General features: G+C 41.9%; 1 protein-coding gene across 2 annotated transcripts in view; it reads right to left on the reverse strand.

Moving 5' to 3' along the window:
• Positions 1 to 9726: 9726 nt before the first annotated feature.
• The window catches only part of LYST (lysosomal trafficking regulator), a 163972-nt gene continuing 152645 nt past the window's right edge, over positions 9727 to 21053 (reverse strand). For both annotated transcript variants that reach the window (XM_077751733.1, XM_077751732.1), the window contains exons 49-53: positions 19086 to 19225; positions 18266 to 18363; positions 13056 to 13212; positions 12625 to 12696; positions 9727 to 11758 (exon numbers count right to left, since the gene is read on the reverse strand). In XM_077751733.1, the coding sequence (XP_077607859.1) occupies positions 11620 to 11758; positions 12625 to 12696; positions 13056 to 13212; positions 18266 to 18363; positions 19086 to 19225 (606 nt within the window). In that variant the 3' untranslated portion in view covers positions 9727 to 11619. The remainder of the gene's footprint in view (positions 11759 to 12624; positions 12697 to 13055; positions 13213 to 18265; positions 18364 to 19085; positions 19226 to 21053) is intronic.

Raw genomic sequence — 21053 nt, forward strand, 5'->3', positions numbered from 1 at the left:
CCTGGGACTGGCCAGGCTGGGCGCGGCCGGTTTCCATCCGTCTCCAAAGAATCCGTAATAGGCCCCCCAGCCCCCCAAAGGGGGGGCAGTGAGTGGAGAAACGCTTGATACCTGCAAAAATTCACATGGCATTGTCTCCCTTTCCGGGCGGAGGGTAACGCTGACGTCGCTAAGGGACCGCCGAGCCAGCCCACCCCGCGGAGAGTGAGGGCGAGGCGCGGGCAGCCCCCACCCGGCCGGCGGCCAGGAAGGCGGGAACGATTTCCCGGTGTTCGTGGAGAGCAGGAGCGGTTCCCGCGGGGAGATCCTTGGCGACCCCTCGTTGCTTTTGAACTGTAAGCGTTCTTGCGGTAGAGCTATTTTAAACCTCTTAATTATTACAGCCCTCCACCTTTGGGGAAAAAAGCAGCGTAATTGCCGTCCATTTTCCGACTGCTGGTAAAATAATGCAAAACGTTTGGAATAGAGAAGCAAAAGATTTCAAGCGGCGTTAGCAAGATTGGTAGGACAAAGGGGCACGATATTAATTCTTTTTTTTAAATAAAAACTATATAAAATCATGGCTGACAATTAGGAACTAGGTCTTGCAAATCTGCATTCTCCGCGCGCATCCACCATCAGCAGCCACTCCTTGATGTAAATGACACCAGATCACTTGTTTCTTAGATCTCTGATCCCCACTGACTTGACATTTGCCCCAGACAAATGTGCAGCTTTGCTGACTCGGAGTGTCTGACAGAATGCGAATGCAGAGTTCAGAGGTGCCCACCTGGGGCCCGCGAACATCTCACATAGATATTTTTTTCTCCCACAGCTTGCAAGTGCCCATTTGAGGCACAGAATTGAACTATGGTAAAATGACTAAGCTTGTAAATATACCGACAGCACTGAGTGTTTTTTTTTTTTTTAAGTGAGAAAGGTATATGGGTACTGCATTTAAAATTCAACAAATCGAAAATTGGACTCCGTATTTCCACGCCCAAATTTATTTATCCTGTATTTTTCGCCTTGACAGCACGTCCCACACCCCCCTACGCCCCCCGCCCACCTCCATCCCAGGTGGTTGGCTAAGGCAGAATCCTGGTTTCCTATCCTGGCAACTGGCATCTCAGCCAATCGCAAGTCATTAGTGGTAAGGGAAATCAAGATCTCCACTTACAGGTACCTCACTTCCTTATTTTACTTTTCTAATTGATTACCCTATCCCTTAAGGCTATTGTATGCCCAGTTTAAAGAAAAGGAAGGGAGCCATTGGTTCCAGATTGGATGTCAAGACCAGCATCAATGGCATCACCTGGGAACTTAATAGAAATGCAAATTAGGACCCACTCCAGTTATACTGAATTACAAACTCTGGGGAAGGGGCCCAGCAATCTGTGTTTTAAGCCCTTCAGGGGATTTTGATTCTGTCCCTCTCTGTTTGTCACTCGAGACCGCTGTAATCACCCTACCACCTGGTTCCAGGACCCTGGACCCCCGTCTTCCTTCCTCCACTCTTTTGTCTGATACCAATATGGCAGCTGCAGATTTCTTAGGCTGGTGTTTGCATGGTGTATCTTTTCCCATCCTTTGATGTTTAACCTGTGTCTTTATTCTTAAAGTAGGATTCTCTATTCTTGAAGACAACACAGAGTTGGATCTTGTTTGTTAATTCAGCCTGACAAACTGAGGCTTTTCTTTTTATTTAACAATTTTTTTTTTTTACATTTATTTATTTTTGAGAGAGAGAGACAGAGGCAGAATCTGAAGCAGGCTCCAGGCCCCAAGCTGTCAGCCCAGAGCCCCATGTGGGGCTCAAACCCACCAGCTGTGAGATCATGACCTGAGCGGAAGTTGGATGCTTAATCTACTGAGCCAGCCAGGTGCCCCCAAACTGAGTCTTTTAATTTACTTCTTATGTAATTACCAAACGGTTGGGTTTAAATCTACAATCTTGCTGTTTGTTTTCTGTTTTTCCTCTTGTTCTTCATTTTTTTTCCTGCCTCCTTTTGAATTAACTGAGAATACTGAGTATTTCATTTTATCTCAAGTATTCTCTCTCTTTCTCATTGTTTTATGGTTTATAATAAGCATCTTAAGCTTACCACAGTCTACCTTCAAATAACATTATACCACTTCTTATTTACTATAAGAGTCTCACAATAGTAGGCTGCCATTTCTCTTCATACAGCCTTTGAATTATCTTTGTCATATTTTCCTTTTCTGTATATAGTAAACCCCACAACACATTATTATTTTTGCCTTAGTTTGTCAATTTTCTCTTGAAGAAATTTTGAAATGATTTTTAAAAAGGTCTTTTCTGTTTACCATTTCTGATGCTCTTCATTCATTTGTCAAGATCCAAATGTTTATACGGTATCGTTTCCTTCTTCTTTTTTTTTTAATGTTTATTTTTGAGAGAGAGGGAGGCAGAATGTGAGAGGGGGAGGGGCAGAGAGAGGGAGACACAGAATCTAAAGCAGGCTCCAGGCTCTGACCTGTCAGCACAGAGCCTGATGCGGGGCTCGAACTCACAGACCATGAGATCATGACCTGAGCTGAAGTTGGATGCCCAACTGACTGAGCCACCCAGGCACCCCGGTATCATTTCCTTCTACCGAAAGAACATCTTTGAACCTGTCTTGTAGATCTGTTGATGATGAAATATCTCAGCTTTTGCTTGTTTGAATAAGTCTTCATACTGCCTTCATTTTTGAGGGATCTTTTTTCTAGTTTGACAATTGGTAGTTTAAAGATGTCAAGCAATGTGCTTTCATCATTTCTCATAAGAGATCTGTAATGTTATTATCCTGTTATTATCCTTGGAATGTAATATATCCTTTTCCATCTGCTTATATGATTTTCTTTTTATCACTGGTTTCTCCAGTATGATTATGAGGAGGCTTGGCGTGGTCTTCTTTATGTTTATCCTGGTTGGTAGCCATTGGATTTCTTGGCTCTGTATATTTATCATTTTCATCAAATTTGGAAAGTTTCCACTCATTGTTGATTTCAACATTTTTTTTCTGGCCCCCTTCTTGTTCCTCTCCTTCTAGGACTCCAGTCACATATACTGATAGTCACATATATTGATATTGTGCCACAGGTTACCGAGGCTGTTTATTTAAAACACTCTTTATTCTCTGTTTTAGCTTGGACAACTCACAGTGCTATGTCGTCACATTCACGGTCCTCTCCCCTTAAGTGTCAAGCCAAATTTTCTTTTCAAAAGTCAGACAGGACAAATATTGTATGATCTCACTTATATGGAGAATCTAAAAAACCTCACAGACTTAGAGATAAAGAGATCACATCTGTGGCTATAGAGGCAGGCAGTGGCGGCCCAGGGGGGAATTAGAGGATGGGAGTCAAAAGATACAAACTTCCAATTTTAAGATAAAGAAATTACTAGGGATGCAATATATGACTATGGTTAACACTCGTGTGATATAGAGAAAAGTTGTTAGCAGAGTAAATCCTAAGAGTTCTCATTACAAGGACAATTTTTTTCCTTTTTTTTTTTTTTTTTTTTTTTTTTTTTTTTTTTTGCTTTTTCTTTTTATTACATGTGTGAGATGATGGGTTCTAACTAACCTCACTGTGCCAATCATTTTCACAAAACGTCAGGCGATTAATCTGTAGACCTGCAACTGGTACTGTGGGGTATGTCAATTACATCTCCATGAAACTGGGGAAAATTTTAAAACCGTAAAATCTAAAACAAATTTCATTTCAGATATCGTATGGATCAACTGGTAGAGGGATAATTAAAAACTGTAGTGTTTGTCTGATATGGAGAATATATAAGGATTATCAGATTGAAAGACTGCTTGCTGCTGGCACAATTCATCCCTGAGTGATAAGCAAATTTTTGGTCTCAAATGGGCATGTAAATGAACTTTTTTTTGGTGGCTCTGTAAGGACCTGAATGTCCATGTGTATACAACTCTGTCATTCTTATAATTATATAAGAATGATCCTGAGATAAACATAGAAGAGCTGTGATGTACCAAAACCGAGGACAAGAAAGGAGGTGAGACACTCTTTAGGGGAAGTCGAGTAAGTTCACTCCAAGGCAAGGAGCATCTTAGCAAAGAAGAAACTTGAGGAAAGTGTGGAAGTGAAGAGAACCCAAGTGTGGGCCTCATATTCTGTGGAAGACATTATCCAAAGATAAGGAAAGGCAACCTAGGACTTGGTAGTATGGGTTGGGAAGTTTTCTTAAAACAAGTATAGAAACAAATGTGACATACTGTCTGTCTGTCCACCTACCCATCCCCTTGGCCATCTACCTCCCCCCTACCTCCCATTCCATCCATCCATCCTTCTTTCTAGTATGCACCTACTCTACCCTATTTCAATGATACTATAAATTGCCCAAAACATGTAAAAATACATCTTTTGGAATTTCCTGCAGAATCGTAGTGTGTGTGTGTGTGTGTGCGTGTGTGTGTGTGTGACCTTGTAATTGTACTTTGTTTTCAACTAAGGCAGTTATCAAATATTTTATTAGATTCGGCTCTGGATGACATTTGGTTGTTTTTTAAAATGTTTATTTATTCTGAGAGAGGGAGAGACAGAAAGCACACATGCATGTGCATGAGCAGGGGAGGGGCAGAGGAAGAGGGAGAGAGACAGTCCCAAGCAGGCCCTACACAGGGCTTGATCTCATGACTGCGAGATCATGACCTGAGCTGACATTGAGAGTCGGATGCTCAACCGACTGAGCCACCCAGGTACCCCTGGTTATTTTCAGAACTTATGTATGTTCATAGGAGAAAGATTTCCCAACATGGAGTATATTCTGAACAGTTAACTGTAATAACTGAAAGAAATCATTCCCAGTAGAAAGCAAAGCAGTGGGGAAGAGGGTGGCTCACATGATAAGCACCAGGATCAGTGAGGCAGAACTGCAGCAAATGCTGCTGACTCTGAGGGCCAAAGAGCACTGGGTGTGTGCAAATACGCACATGGTAGAAAGGGCCGTGGAATGCACCTGTTCTGTCCATCTCACTCCAGGCTATGAGACATTAGATCTCACAACTCTATTCTCTAGACTATCCTGGGAAATAAAATAGGTGTCTGATTCTTATGTAACTAGGAGCACACATGAGTAGGTTTTACTTTTATTTATAATAAAATATTATCTATAGAAAGGTGGTAATAATATTAGCTAATTAACCATTTGTGTTTAGGTCATATCAACAAGTCTGAAAATTATAGCTTGGTTTTTCCTAAAATCTTAGAAAAGATAGTTTTTATTGTTTTGGTTTTTTTAATGTTTATGTATTTCTTTTGAGAGAGACAGAGAGAGAGAGAGAGAAATGGAGGGGCAAAGAGAGAGAGAGAGAGAAATGGAGAGGCAGACAGAGAGGGAGCGAATCCCAAGCAGGCTCTGTGCAGTGCAGAGCCTGACATGGCGCTTGATCCCACAAACCGCGAGATCGTGTCCTGAGCCAAAACCAAGAGTTAGATGTTTAACCGACTGAGCTACTGCAGGTGTTCCAAGATTTTTTAAATTCTTGATGCTTGAACCTGGATTCCAAGGATTTTTAAAGCTCTTTTAACTAAATTGAAATCTGGGAATGAAAAAATGGTTTATTGTTATCAACCCTCAAAAGTTTTGGCAAGACAAGTTTAATTCAGTTTGGAAAGGAGCCCAACTTTGCCACAAAGCAATCTTTTCCAACCTCATCTCTCATTAACTTTGTTCATGAAAGAAACAAGCTCTCAGCACTTGAGCGAGAATGTTAAAGTCCAGCCTCAAATAATCATCTAGTCATTTTGACCTCAAAGGACATGTTGCATTATTTAATTTCTCTCAAAATGCTGAGTTGCAAGCCAGTGTCCCCAAAGCGGCAGGATATAGTTTTCTATTCAGGTCATATAACACACAATAAAATTAGTAGCGCCTCCTTCTGAACTCATTAGACATTCAAGTGTACATGTTTTGTGTTGGCAGATACAGCTGCCTTTTTGTAAATCATGGAGCTTAAATTGAACATCAGCTGGAGGACGTATCAGATATTGTACAATACTCCATGTGATGCTCCAAAATGCCAGTTTGTGCTGAACATAAAACCTCATTTGCTTGCCTTTGACCTTAATCTTGATTTGTTATTTCAAATGGCCATCTACTCTCCTCACTCCAACTGTTGAGGCTTTTTGGTTGTTTTTCCTAGTTAAAGATTTTAAGCCTGTAAAATTTTGAAGTGCTTTAACTTCATAGTATATGGAGTGTTAGTTATCCTGAGAAGGGGAGGATATTGAAAACTAATGCAGCTATCCAGAAATTGGACATATTGGGAACAAATGGGGCATATGGTCCACAATTTGGGACAAACTGGGAATAGCTGAAGGGTAATCAGCAAAGTATGGGTAATGTGAATAATCCAAGAATCCAAGAACTCCATAATAGTTTCAGTCTCCAAATGTTAGGCAATTGAATCTTTCCTCCCTACCCACTTTTGTAAACATTGACTTTGTAACTCTTTAATTTCTGACACTTTAATTATAGTGTAACTTGGTGTGGATCTCTTTGGATTCATCTTGTTTGGACTCTTGGGGCTTTCTGGATTTTGATGTCTGTTTCCTTCCCCAGGTTAGGGAAGTTTTCAGCCATTATTTCTTCAAACTAGTATTCTGCCCCTTTCTCTCTAGCTTCTTCTGGGACCCCTAAAATGTGAACGTTGGTCCGTTTGATGTTCTCCTATGTGCCACTTAACCCAGCTTTACTTTTTATTTTTCTGCTCTGATTGGGTGAGTTTCCTTGCCCTGTCTTTGAGTTCACTAATCCTTTCATTCACTGATCCTTTCTTGCTCTTCATCAAGTCAGCTGTTGAAGCCTTTTATTGTATTTTTCAGTTCACTTATTGTATTCCTCAGCTCTGTGATTTCTGTTTGGTACTTTCTTACATTTTCCTTCTCTTTGTTAAAATTCTCCCTTTGTTCATGACTTGTTCTCTCGACCTTGGTGAGCATCTTTATGGCCATTTTTCTTTTTGAACTCTTTAGCAGGTAAACCACTTATCTCTGGTACTTTTCTAAGGTTTTATCTTGTCCTTTCATTTGGAACATATTCCTATTTTGCTTCATTGTCTTGGACTTTCTATATTGGTTTTTATGCATTAAATAAAAAAGCCACCTCTCTCAGTCTTGAAGGAGTGGCCTTCTGTAGGGGCTGGACCTTATTGTTTAACATCTCCCCCCCCCACCCCCCCACCCCCGCCAGCTCTTGGCTGTCTCTCAAACCTTTGTAATTAGCTAAGCAAATTACCTGTTCTTAGTGGCCTCCAACAGTTGAGGGTATCCCAGAGGAAGGATCTCAGTCAGCATCTAGATTCAGGCTCATTGGAAGCCGGACCTTCAGGCAGCAACTTTTAAGATTCCCAAATAGACTTCTTTAATGGAAAGACTGAGAAATGGACATTCTGTCTCCTTCCTTTGCACTGAGCCCTGGTGATGTTAGCCAGTTAAGAGCTGTTGTTTTGTTTGCTCCTGTCCCGTTGAACCCATGAACATGAGCCTCACTGGCCACCAGAGCCAGCCTATCAAAGGATATGTCCTCTGGGCAGCAGCCACAAGAACCAGGATGCCGGATACGTACGGAAACTCCTTTCTTGGAGACACCAGCACTCGGGGGCAGGGCAGAGGGGGAGCATGAACATGGTGCCTGCTGCTCTCCCTGACCTCTGGAGAGGACTGCAGTCTACCACTAGATGTGTTTAATTAGAAGTCTTCCCCCCTCATCCATCCATCCCTCAGCTATGAAGATAGCTCTTCACAGCTCCTTTCCTCTTTGAGGGAACAACTAGGGTTTATGACCACAGCGTCTGTGCTGTGCCTTGGTATAGAACTATTTTTCCATTTGTTACAGTCCTGTAAGAGCAATGAACATAAGCACCACTGGCCACCAGAGCCTGGTGAACAGGGAGTGTTCCCTGGGTGCTGGCTGCAAAAACTGGGGCCCCAGACATGTGCACAACCTCCTTTCTGGGAGATAACCCGGAGGCAGAGTGAGTGAGTGAGTGTACAGAGATGGTACTTGCCAGCTTCCACAGTCTTTGAAAAGTAATCTGGTAGCCTCTAGCCTCTAGATGTGTGTTGTGTTAAATGTCTGTCCCTCAGGCTGAATCTTTTAAGATAAACCACAGGCCCCTTTCACAGAAAGACTGGTTGCGTTTCAGTTGCTGCCTCTGTGTTGTGCTCCAGGGGTTTAGCCACGGTAAGTCGAGAGACCCCTTTAAATTTGCTGTGACCTTGGGGTCCTGTGGATGCAAACCCCATTGTCTTCCAGAGCTAGATGTTTTGGGGACTTGTGTCTCAGGTGCAGGTCTTTAAAGTTAGGGGTGGCAGGTGTGGGGTTCAAGCCCTTTGCTTTTCAAGGACAAGCTTAGGGTTGTGAGTTCTCTCCTATATGCGGGCACCTCGCTGAGAGTGTGGTTTATGGTGACATCATGTCTTAGCCTCTCCTACCCATTTTTATGTCCCCCCACCCTCCCAAGATGTAAGAGTTGCTCAGCTCATTTTTGGATTTCTTTCAGAGGGAATGTTTCTGTAAGTAGCTGTAGCTTTAGTGTATCTGTGCGAGGAGGTGAGTTCAGGATCTTCCCATGTCACCACCCAGAACAGGAAAGCCCTGAAGCTCTTTCTTTGAAAACATGAACAATTCATCCAAAATAATGAGAAGCAGATCACCAGGTGTGAGCTCGGAAGGGCTGGCATCTCCCTCCTCCTCTTCCACCCGATCCCATCACCTAGCCTTGGACTTGTGCATAACTGGCACTGAGTGAATGCAGTTGAAAGGATGAGGGATCTGAGATCTGCAGGTAGGAGGGGACATTGAGGCTGGCAGGCTTAGGCTGGCAGATGCTCCTCCTGAGTTCTTCTCGGGGCCAACACCTAGAAACAATGGTTTTCTACTGCCCAGAACCGTGAAAACACATCAGAGGGAAGGCAGGCTAGGAGAATAATTCTGGGTTCTCGGGCTGCCGTCCATGGAACTCACACACTGCTTTGCTAAGCCCGGCTGCGAAGCAGAGGAGTGTCAAGGATGCTCTTGCCCTCCCTGGGCCTTTGTTCATCGATGTGCCTGCCNGTGGAACTCACACACTGCTTTGCAAAGCCCAGCTGCGAAGCAGAGGAGTGTCAAGGATGCTCTTGCCCTCCCTGGGCCTTTGTTCATCGGTGTGCCTGCCTTGATGAGCTGTCCGGACCACATCTGCTACCATCTTCACCTGTCAAATTTTGATTCATCCATTAGTTTATAAAACTTTCACTTTCTCAAGAAGCCTTCATCCTCTTGATCTAAAATGAATTCTTCCTGTTATAGTCTCAGAGGACCCTCCACTCTACCTTAATGACACTTACTGTATTTTGTAACTACATACATTGTATGTTACTGAGTTTCTCTACCGGCCTGTAACCTCGGGGAGGGAACAGCTGTAACCTCAGCACTTAGCAGAGTGACGTCCACAGTAGGGGCTCGTGATGGATGGGCTGTTGGGGGTAGGAGGGGCAGATGTATTTTCTTTAAAAAGTCTGCCCAAACTTTATTTAAGGGTAGTAAAGGCTGAAATAAAATTTCTCATAAAAAAAAGGAATAAAGAAATGAAAGTTATCTTTTCTTAGTGACATCGGTGTATAGGGGAGCTAAAGAGAGAATGTAGATGGGTTACAAAACAGTAAAAGCCACCAGTCTGAGATCTGGTCATAATATTTAAATTGTATAAAGAATAGGCCTTTGCATCTATTTTTATGAAATTTATTCCCAATCTGAAGTGGCAGTGTATACAAAGATAACAGAGCTTGTGGTATTTTACAGAAATGTTTGCTACAACATGCACATTATGAAGTGTTTCAAACATATACATATTAAGTCTCATGCTGAATAAATAATCCCCCCAAGTTAATTTTTATTTTTACATAAAAATATAATATTGCACTCTTAACAAGACCAGTTATTTTGCATATTTTCTTTTTAAATAAATGATGAAATTCAGCCTTTAAAAAAAAAGAGGACTGAGTAGCAACCCTATTCTAATAGGGGACTAATGTAAAGTTCTCGGTAGAAAAAACGAAAGCCAGACAATAGCTGCAATTTTTTTTTTTTTAAACAAAGCAAGATCACTTCAACGTGAATAGGAATAATCTCGTCCCTGCACCTGTCTGGACCTCAGCACACAGACCTGGTCTGTGCAAAGCACGCCCTCAGCGCAGCCTGTGACCGCGTGCCGGTGAATTACAAGCATGCGCAGCCGCTTACTTCCCGCATCGATGTTGACAGCAGGGACGTTTGAACTGTATTTTATACAGTTTTTAAGCAGAATGTTTTAGAAAGTCTGGAAGTTACAAAAGTAGTTCTGTAAACACCATGTGATTTAGATTTCCATAACAAACACGCAAGTTATTCTTAGGCAGGAGAACATAGTTTTATCCTGCGGTGACATATTACTGAGCTTATTTTACAGTGTTTTCAAAGCCAATAAAGCAGCACCCCAAGTAACAATAGAGCCATCTATCAGGTAGAGCCCGACCATCCCGAGACTCGTGGGAGTTCTGGTGTATGGTGCGCAGGGTTTCGGTGGCGTGTGCCTACCTTTTCCTACTGCTCCGAGAATTCTCGGGGAGCCTCGGTTAGTAGCAACAAACTGTTTCCTAAAAGAATTACTCTGCGTCCTGCTGGAAACAAAGCAGGCTGTCTCTTTTTCTTTTGAAATTCCGTCTTGTGGAAGGAAACACTCCCTGCACACCGAATGCCTTGTCTAGAGTGTATTACTGATACCTGTACCATCTTTTGGCATAGTGGAGGCCTTCTGTTGTGAATTGTTAGGTATTCAGTGCTCTGCAAATGGCAGATATTAAGATGATTATCACTGTGTTTGAATCTTAGTGACTCACCAGTATCTAGTGTTCTGGATCTTAAGAAGGAGTTTTACAAAGAAACAAAATGGATCTGAAATCAGAGATACTTGTGTTCTCGTTTGTGGCCGTCAAAATATTCTGGTTCTACTTTGAGCTAAGAAGGCAACTGGGAAAGAACTGCCCAACACTGAGATTCATTAGTGGTTTGTTTTAGTATTCAGATGTTCCACAGAATGTTCGGTGCACAGGCACCGACCGAATAATTTACTTCTCAAAGAAAGCACTTATCAAGTTCATGATTCCTCTCCCTTTCTTTACCTTTTTTTTTGGTTGGTGGGGTGGAGGGGAAGCGTAGATTATCTTCGCATAAGACTTTTTAACTATAATTTTTAGAGTATTTTATATAAACAGCCTAGCCAATTGAAACTCTACTGGCCCTTTTGGAATAATAGGAAAAGGAGAGACCCTAATCCTTTCTTTAGACTGTGCTTGTGGGTAAAAACGTTAAAGGTACGATATTAATTTATCGTGTAAGACTTGCATCTTGTTGGCTGGGACATGCTGACACAGCCCTTGGGATTATCATTAAATCACAACAAAACCGTTCTCTTAGGACCTTGGGAGGCTGCAGAATGCTGTGCAGATGAAGGGGGCTGGGCGTCACTTGGATGGTTTGTTTGGTCATCCATTTCTTCGTGTTCCACCTCCCCACACCGGGGAGGTCAGCAAATCGAGTGTGGAGCTAAAGTGCTTTGGAGGAGCGAGGTTCTCTCTCATTCATCCAGCTGCGTAGCTGCTGAGGAAGGAGTAGAACATGGGCTGTTTGAGGCGCTGCTGGTCCTTCCGGCACCAGGCAATCACGGTCCCGTCACTGTTGGCGGTGTACAGATGGTGGCCGTCACAGGAGAACGTGAGGCTGTCAGAAAGAAATCCCGTCTGTACGTTACCTCTTAACATTGCATTTGCAGGCCGGTGACGCTCCAGGAATCAGTGTAAAGAAGCTAAGATACCTTTACCGGAGCAGAGAGCCCACCAAATGCCTGCTCACAACCCACTGGTTCCCAGTGTAGCCCTCATCCAGCTTAAGTGCCCTGCTGACAGCTCTGTGGAGCTCATTCTGACAGGTGACACAGGAGACAGGGTCAAAGAGGTACATTCGGTTCCTTCTGTGCATATTTCTTCCCCACTGCCTTGTTTATGCGTCATTACTTAAACAACAACTACTCGGGTATAGGAAAGTTCAGAAAAGACTAGAGTGCCACATCTTCTCTTTCTAGAAGTAAGTGGGGATTATTTTAGGGAGATATTTTATTTCCCTGAAAAAGGAGAAGGTAAATGTAATGTATTGAAGATAAATTAATGTAATAAAGGAGAATCTGAATGACTTCCAATTGATTTTTAAAGTCAAATCTGTTAGTTGAACAAAGGGTAACGGATTGTTGATCTGCATTATCAAGCACCCTCCTGCGGCTCTCAGTCACCCTCATGGTATTTTCAATAAGAAAGGAAAAGGATATAGTTTCTACAGTTCAGAAGCTTCCCTGGGCATTCTCCCAGCACGTCTTTCTGTTAGACTCGAGATCCCAACTCAGATTTTAAACTCCACAATGATGTGGACTGTGTCTCCTCTTGCAAAAGGTCCTGGTCAGCTTGGTGTTTGATAAACAGTCACCTCTTTCTGACTGTCATCACATACTTCACAGTTTGTGTACTTTAACAGCTCTCCAGCACAAATACAATCACGAGGTATATTATTAAGAATGGGGGAGGGGGGGCAGTTACCTTACAATCGGCTTATTTGATTTCGGAAATGTGATTTCTCGCACGGGCTTTAGGTCCCATGTGCTCCATAACCTAGAGAGGGAAAAAGCCACTAAGTATGCAAATGAAAATTTCCCTCACGAAAAAAATCCTAGATATTTGTTTGTTAAAAATCATCTGGAAGGAAACACAACAAACAACAAACTGTAGTTCCTTCTGGGAAGTTTGTGGGAGCAAGAAAACGTAGTAGTATATTTTCATACTGTTAACAGGGAATACACAATTTCAAAGCTACATTACTGCTAAGTTTCTTATTTTTTTTTAATTNGTTCACACTCTGTCTCTCTCTCTCAAAAATAAACATTGAAACAATTTTTTTTTAAAACCTAATTTTTGAAACTGCTGTGTCCTTTTAAGTAAGAGCAAACAAAGAGAACTGAAACTCCTCTTACCTTACAATTCCATTTTCTAATCCCCCGGCAATCACATTGATAGATACTCCCTCCGGCTGGTTTGAGAAAGCAACAGAACAAATGATCTCTCTGCAGTGGACATGTCCAACGAGGTCCCCGTTCACTGTCCAGAGTCTGAGGTCACTGCCTCCGCCAGCTAGAACAGCAAATCATTCCACAGGTCACCAGAGTGCTGGTGTCAGGGCCTGGCACCCTGAGTCGCAGAGTACGGACTCCCCCCTGCCCCCAAGCCAAGCTACTCTGCACCAAAGCTCATTTGTTTCAGTGATAAAATTTATAGAGAAGTCATGACTGAAGTCTGTATAAATAGAATTACTACATTATAAGTCACACAGAGCTCTGCGTATTTACCTAGTGACAATGACCAGTGGGAAAATAAAAGTAAAAAAATTTTCAATAGAGAGCACAGGTAAATTAATCATGTATGTTTGTGTAATCATAATATTTTAGTATATGAACTGCCAAGTCTGAATTTGAAAGTACCTAAAGAGTTAAGCAATCTCCAAAAACAAATGAAAATATTCCATGAAACCATCTAGAAGAAGTGACTTTTAAAGAAAAAAAAAGTTACAATAAAACTTAGCTGAGTCAAACACTACTTCCTGGAGGGAAAAAAAAGAAATCTAATTCTCTGAATGAATCTTTTAAATCAGTGACTTATTAGCTAAGTTTTCCCTTTTCAAAGACCATGGGTGACAAAACTCCGCAGTTCCCCAGGGGGTGGTGGTGGCGATCATTGCTTGCCGTCCTTGGTAAAACGGGGCTGGCGGGTTTGGGGCCTTCCAGCCTTCTTGGGAGAAGTATTCTTACGCTGATCAAGATGAGGTTAAGAGGCCTGATCAAGTTGGGATGCCACAGTGTTACTACACTTCATTTTCTCTCTCCATTAGAACTAACAAAAAAGTATTGAATTTAACTTTCTCCCTTATTAAGCAATGAAAAAATTTCATAGACTTCTTATATTATAGCAAAGAAACAAACTGCGCAAATACTTCTCTGAGTAAAGATCTGCTGAAGACCTACCACGAACCCAAATGCCTTCTGTGCCGTGGCTCTATTCACGACGGCCGGACAGTGGAGACAGCCCGGAGCCCACGCACAGATGAACGGATACACCAAATGTGGTAGGTGCACAAGTGCAATTACTTAGCCGTAAAAAGTAATGAGGTGCTGATACACGTTACAACGTTGATGAACCTTAACATCAGGCTAAGTAAGTGAAATAAAAGGACATAAAAGGAGCAATGGTGTATGGTCCCGCTTACATAAAGTATCTAGAGTGGACAAATTCCTAGCAATAGAAAAGAGAGTGGTCCCCAGAAGCTGTGGCGCAAGGAGGAACAGTTACGGTTACAGAGTTTCTGATTGGGTGACAAAAAGGCTTTTGAAGTAGACAGTGGTAATGGCTGCACAACACTGTGGGGAGGTGATAATGCCACTGAATTATGTATTTCAAAATGGTTTAAGTAGCAGCTATCTTGTTAAACGTACTTATCACCTATGTAGAGAAAAAAGATGAATGAATGGCCAGCCTTTTACTTGAGACTTCCCATTGATTAGGGGAGATTACAGATTCAATATACGAAAGAAATACAATTATAGATGATAAACTCATCTTTTCCTTGAGTAGACATTTATTTCACTTTCTTTTGAATTTAATATTTGATAAAAGATTTGAAAAATAAGACAACCAGATATCTACTAGTAAGATTAGAAGACTCACTGAAGATACTGATGTAGGCCTTGATCAGAACATGTAATCCATAGCTTCTGCATGGCTTAGTCCTTCAAAACAAAAAATCTAAATGTGGTCCTGGACTCTCTGAAATATGGTATAGGATTTAATAGGCAAAGACTCACCCTAGTGGATTACTCAGCACAAAACCCAGTAACTACTCATCTGCCCAAGAGTGTACATAGCCAAACTGAGGCCTTTACTCACTACCAGATGCTCTCACGTATAATTTAGCATGTCAACTGTAAGAAAGTTGGGCATTCCTGAGAAAAAAATTTATTCCTCCTATACATCTTCACCGAGATTAAAGTAAATTGGAGAGTCACTGAGTACCCTGAATTTCATAATATTAACTCTGTAACACCATTGGCAACACATGACCGGGCTATGAATCCCAGTTAAAAGGCATATATTTTGATCCGGTGGCAGAATGATTTTAAAAAATGCAGAAACCATCTGTTATAATATTTACATAGTTTAATAAATTTCACACCTCATCATTATAAAAACCACATGCCATCGTAAGGACTGGGGAATTATGATCAAGAGTAAAGAGCTTGCCAGTGTAACTTCAGGCCCGATATGGAAATTTTATATACATATGTGTAATGTGTACATAGACACACACATATATAACATATATACATACACACACATATGCTTTTATTAAAACTTTGATTTTTAAAGTTACTTGGATGGTGCTCTCTAAAGGGTGACGATTTTTGGTAGAGGCTAAATCTGATAACTTTCTTCCCTTCTTGGACTATAAGAATAGAAGGATGAAGTCTAGTTTGGGTCATTAATAAACATAAATTGGCTTGTCTTTAAAAATCATTATTTTTATTATGTTCTCTTTATACCAAATTCTTGTTATGACCGCTCTTATATATGTACCAAGAGGCTTTAGAAAAGTAGAGGAGGCCTTTTTGTTCAAAGTGGGGGAAAAAAAAAGTTCTAGCCATGACTCTGTTAGGCTATGCACTACCTAGGGACACCTGAATAGCCTACTAGTGAGTTAGTAATTGCAGCAAAAGTAATTTTGTTTCTTGTTCCCCTATGACTAGCTGATATAATATCACAGATATAAATCACTACTGGCAGCCGGAAAGTAATTAACTTTACAAAATTCAGCTCCCTAAGGATCAGTCCTAACTTCCAAATGTTGCCAAAACAAGAAAGTAGAGAACTCTATATAAATAATCATTATATCATTCCCCCAGATTCCTTCTTGATATGACATACTAAAAGCTGCTAATGTACAAATCAAGGAAGAACAATTAGCAAAGTCATCAATCATCTGCCCACACTTGGATTATCAAAATCAACTGCTTAAAATCTTCCCCCTTAGTTATGATGATTAGGACATAAAAATGTTTCCATGACATTGTTTTATAACTGGATGCTAACACTGGTGAATACTTTCATCTGATACCTTTAAAGCATGACTAAAGGTATTTCTTTCCTTGAATATAATAATTAATGAATATTCTGTAAAATCAGCAGTAAAACTCCAACATCTGTAGCATAATTAAAAAATAAATGTTTGGTCATTGTTCCAGGTCCCTGGCACAGAGCTCCTGAAACTCGTAGTTTAGCAACTTTTTTTTTTTTNGCTGCTGTGAACACTGGGGTACATGTGCCCCAGTGGCACAACTGGTTAGCACGCGGTACTTACACCCTCTTTTGTATGCTAAGGAGCTGACTCCTAGGGGGCAGGTGCTAGACAGCCACCCGAAAGGGGCTGGTCACCCACCAGAAAAACCAACCAAGGCATTAACCAACCATGGTGTTAAGAGGTTAGAATTGATCACACTTCTCCACCTCCAAGGCAGAGAGAGAGGCTAAAGGTTCAGCTCCTTTACCTACCAACAGCCAGTGATTCAATCAACTATCCTGCATAACAAAACCTCTGAGAAACCCTTCCAACACAGGGTTAGGAGTTCCCTGGCTGGGGAGCGCTTCCTGTGCTGGGGGGGGGGGGTGGGCGCAACACCANAGGAGCTGACTCCTAGGGGGCAGGTGCTAGACAGCCACCCGAAAGGGGCTGGTCACCCACCAGAAAAACCAACCAAGCTCATTTACCTACCAACAGCCAGTGATTCAATCAACTATCCTGCATAACAAAACCTCTGAGAAACCCTTCCAACACAGGGTTAGGAGTTCCCTGGCTGGGGAGCGCTTCCTGTGCTGGGGGGCGGGGGGGGGCGCAACACCACCACGACGGGACAGGGGTGGACGGTGGGGGCAGTGCACTCTGACTCCACAGGGACAGACCGTCGGGCTCTCACCCTGTATCCTTCATGTGGCTGTGCATTTCTATCCTTTAGAATAAACTATAGCAGTTAAGTATAGTGTCTTACTAAGTTGTTTTAGATATTTATTGAACCTGGTGGGTGGTCCTGGGGATTCCCAAAGTTGCTAACTTTAAGCAGGTGGTGTCACAGCGCTGGAGAGCTGTTTGGTGTCTGCAGGGACAGCACACGCTTGGTGTCGGAAGAAACCGAACAGGGGCGCCTGGTGGCTCAGTCAGTTAAGCGTCTGACTCTTGATTTTGGCCCAGGTTATGATCCCATGGGTTCTGGGATGGAGCCCTGTACTGGGCTCCACACTGACAGTGCAGAGCCTGCCTGGGAGTCTCTCCCTCTCTCTCTGCCCCTCCTCAGCTCACACATTCTCTCTCTCAAAATAAATAAAATAAACTTAAAAAGAAAAACACCAGTCAATATAAAACATGCAAGCAAAGGATAGAGGATCACCCACTAGAGATATGTCGAAGATGTTCCACACCAAGTGGGCAGAAAAGACAGGTTTTCAAAGGATCCTTTCAACATTAAGATCCTTAAGAATGGAAACGCAAACAGAAATTTTATGACTTTTCCAACTGTTCTTTCCTCAAGTTTTAAAGCATGTATACTTGAAAAAACAAAAACTAAAAATAAGACCTCTGATTCGGAGATCTAACTCTGTCATGTAAATTTTAAGGCAAATTCTACCTCCATTTGTTTTTCTATAATATTGTTCTCACTCAGGGACTGGAAGATATACATTCAAAGCTGCTCACTGGCTGATGCTTTGCACTAGGAGGAAGGTAGTGAAGTTATTAGTAGTTAAAAAGCAGAAGCCCCAAAAGGATAGAAAAACAAAACCCAAGAAAATTCAGATTAATTTACATAATAATAATTTGCTTAACACATGGGCTTAGATGCAATCTTACATCTATCAGAAACAGACTTAAACTATGATAATACTGACTTTTGTAAAAGTTGGTGCCTAAGCTGATGAACTCACTCTGGGACCTCACTGTATTTTAGTACACAAATACGCTATTAGCAAAGTATTTGGATCTGGCAGGAGCCTGAGAGCTGTAATCCAGCAGGTTCGCCTACGATGGAAGGAACTAGCTGAATGCTGTTAGCACAACGACCCCTGGGCTCTGCGTTCAGGGCCTACTCACCTGAGTCACAGACAGTGGCAATGTCACCTGTGGTTTCACTGGCAGAGACGGCTGTGACAGGGCTTTTGTGTCCTGCCAGGCTCTGCACATAGCACAATCTGAAAACAAAGACATAAATTTGCATATGATCATTAAAGATAATCATATTCTCTCACGTGTATAGTTCCTGTCCTCAGTATAAGGACCTATTATTCAGAAGGCATTCCCAACCATATTCTTGAGTGATTGCTTGATTTCAATTAGATTACAAAGTAAAGGTTGTATTTCGTGTTTAAAATTATTATAATGTAAAGATATTACCAAAAAATTTTTTTAATGTTTTTTATTTATTTCTGAGAGAGAGACAGCGTGAACAGGGGAGGGTCAGAGAGAGGGAGACAGAGAATCCGAAACAGGCTCCAGGCTCTGAGCTGGCTGTCAGCACAGAGCCTGACGCGGGGCTTGAACCCACGAACCGTGTGATCATGACCTGAGCCGAAGTTGGATGCTTAACTGACTGAGCCACCCAGGCACCCCTAAAATAGTTTTTTAAGGTTTTTTTTGAAAGACAGAGACAGACAGAGCACAAGCAGGGCAGGGGCAGAGAGAGAGGGAGACACAGAATCCAAAGCAGGCTCCAGGTTCTGAGCTGTCAGCATAGAGCCCAATGCAGGCTCGAGCTCACAAACCATGAGATCATGACCTGAGCCTAAGTTGGAAACTTAATCGAATGAGCCCCCAGGCACCCCTGAAAAGATATTATTACAGTGCATCTGTTTCACACAGTAAGAACCGCAACATTAAAAACAGCTGTGTTGGAGTTAAAGCCCTCCTTCTGTACCTGTTTAGATCCCATATGATGCAGGTTCCGTCTCTGCTCACACTTATCATTATACTGTAGGGTTTGCAAACAAATAAGCTGGTTATTTCTTCTGTATGTCCATAGAGATGTATCTGGGACTCCATTTCTATCTCTGAAGGCTGAAATTTTAAAAATTCAATAAAGTATAAGATAAAAACCATGACAAAAGTTTTCCTAGTACTGGATCTCAAAAATTAAAAAACTGAAATGACTGAAATATTCTTCCAAAGTATATATTTTTCCTTTTTTTAATGTTTATTTATTTATTTTGAGAGAGAGAGAGAGGGAAAGAGAGAGAGAGAGAACACACAGGGGAGGGGTAGAGAGAGAGACAGAGAGAATCCCAAGCAGGCTCCATGCTGCCAGCACAGAGCCTGATGCAAGGCTCCATCCCATGAACTGTGAGATCATGACCTGAGCAGAAATCAAGAGCCAGATGCTTAACCGACTGAGCCAGCCAGGTGCCCATCAAGCATATCATTTTTCAATCCATTTCAGTTCAACATTTTCCTAAAGAGTAAAACTAATTAGACCTTAAAAATCTTTTCATTGCCCATAATTTCATGAGTATGCTTTTCATTTTTTGTCTTCTTGTCTTGTCTATGTCCAAACATGCATGTGTTTTTGCAGTTACGATAATTGCCGTACAAGTAATTTATATTTTGTATTTTAAAAATTCTCCTGTAAGTATTTTCCATTTTTGGTTGTCTTCAAAATGACCTGTCATGGTGTTACAGTATTCTATACAGTTAGAATGCCTTAATTTACTTGAGCATTCTTCGTTCTTGACAGCATACTTCCCAAAGGCCCTCTACCAATTCAGGGCGTCACCAGCGGTGGTGCTCCCGGTCCGGCCCTGCTTGTCCCTAGTTACGGCCTGGCGTTCTACGTGAGAGGCTGCAGACTGATGCTGCAAGGCCCGTGTTGGCTCACAGAGGCCAGATGTCTGTGCTGGGTCTGACTCTCGCTTTTGTTAGACTAAGCTGTTTATAGTCATAAAGTATTTCAACATTTCCACTTCAAAGGATATAGAAAAGTAGAAAGAATAAGTGTAATTGAAAGCTATATAAAGACCACTCTGGTAAACTCACCTTAATATTTGATATGATCAGTTTATTTTTGAAACAGTGAAAAAAATGAAACATTGCAATCTGTATACTGCCCTATCCTAAGTCTTCTCTTGTCAGAAGTTACTATCATCCTGAATTTTGTATTTATCTTTCCCACGTTTCCCATATGTTCTACTATATGTTACCATAACCATAAACAACATGTTGTTTGGTTTTTCATGTTGATACACTTTATGTATGTGGGATTATTCTTTAGTATCTTTTGCATCTTGCCTCCTTCTTCACCATTGTTTTTGAAACATATGTGTTGCTTTATTAGCTGCTCATCTATTTTAAGTGCTGTATAGTCCCGTGTTTTATGCACATAACGTACATATCTTACACTTAAAGAATCAAGTGACCAGGCAATACCCAGCCCACATTATTCTTGGAACGACCCACTTCAGCTGTGCGGCATGGGCTTCTGCTCAGCTGGGACACATGACCCTCAAGCGAACACAGTCACAGAGATGAGATGTGCTTTCCACGAGGCCCAGAGTTCTGAGCCCCCGCTGTCTCTCTGACTGGGACACTCCCCGCAGGGCCAAAGGGACCCCTGCCCGGAAAGGCCCGGGCCCCCCCGTGTTCCGCTTGAACTCTGCAGCACGGTCTGTGCTCCGAAGTCGCGCATTCCAAGTCTCTGAACGTTTCCCAACCTTTACGGCAGTCAAGGTGGCTTTGAATCGCATTTCTCTTATAATAACCAAGTTTAACTTTTTCACATATTCATTTCCTTACTCGTAAATCTGTGTGCCTGGTTTTACGTATCTGTGGCTACATTTTTAAAGAATCACTTGGAGGAGTTCCTCTACTTGTGGGAGAGAACAGACGACCCACT

Source organism: Crocuta crocuta, unplaced genomic scaffold, assembly GCF_008692635.1.
Source record: "Crocuta crocuta isolate KB4526 unplaced genomic scaffold, BGI_CrCroc_1.0 scaffold59-1, whole genome shotgun sequence".
NCBI classification, from domain to species: Eukaryota; Metazoa; Chordata; class Mammalia; order Carnivora; family Hyaenidae; genus Crocuta; species Crocuta crocuta.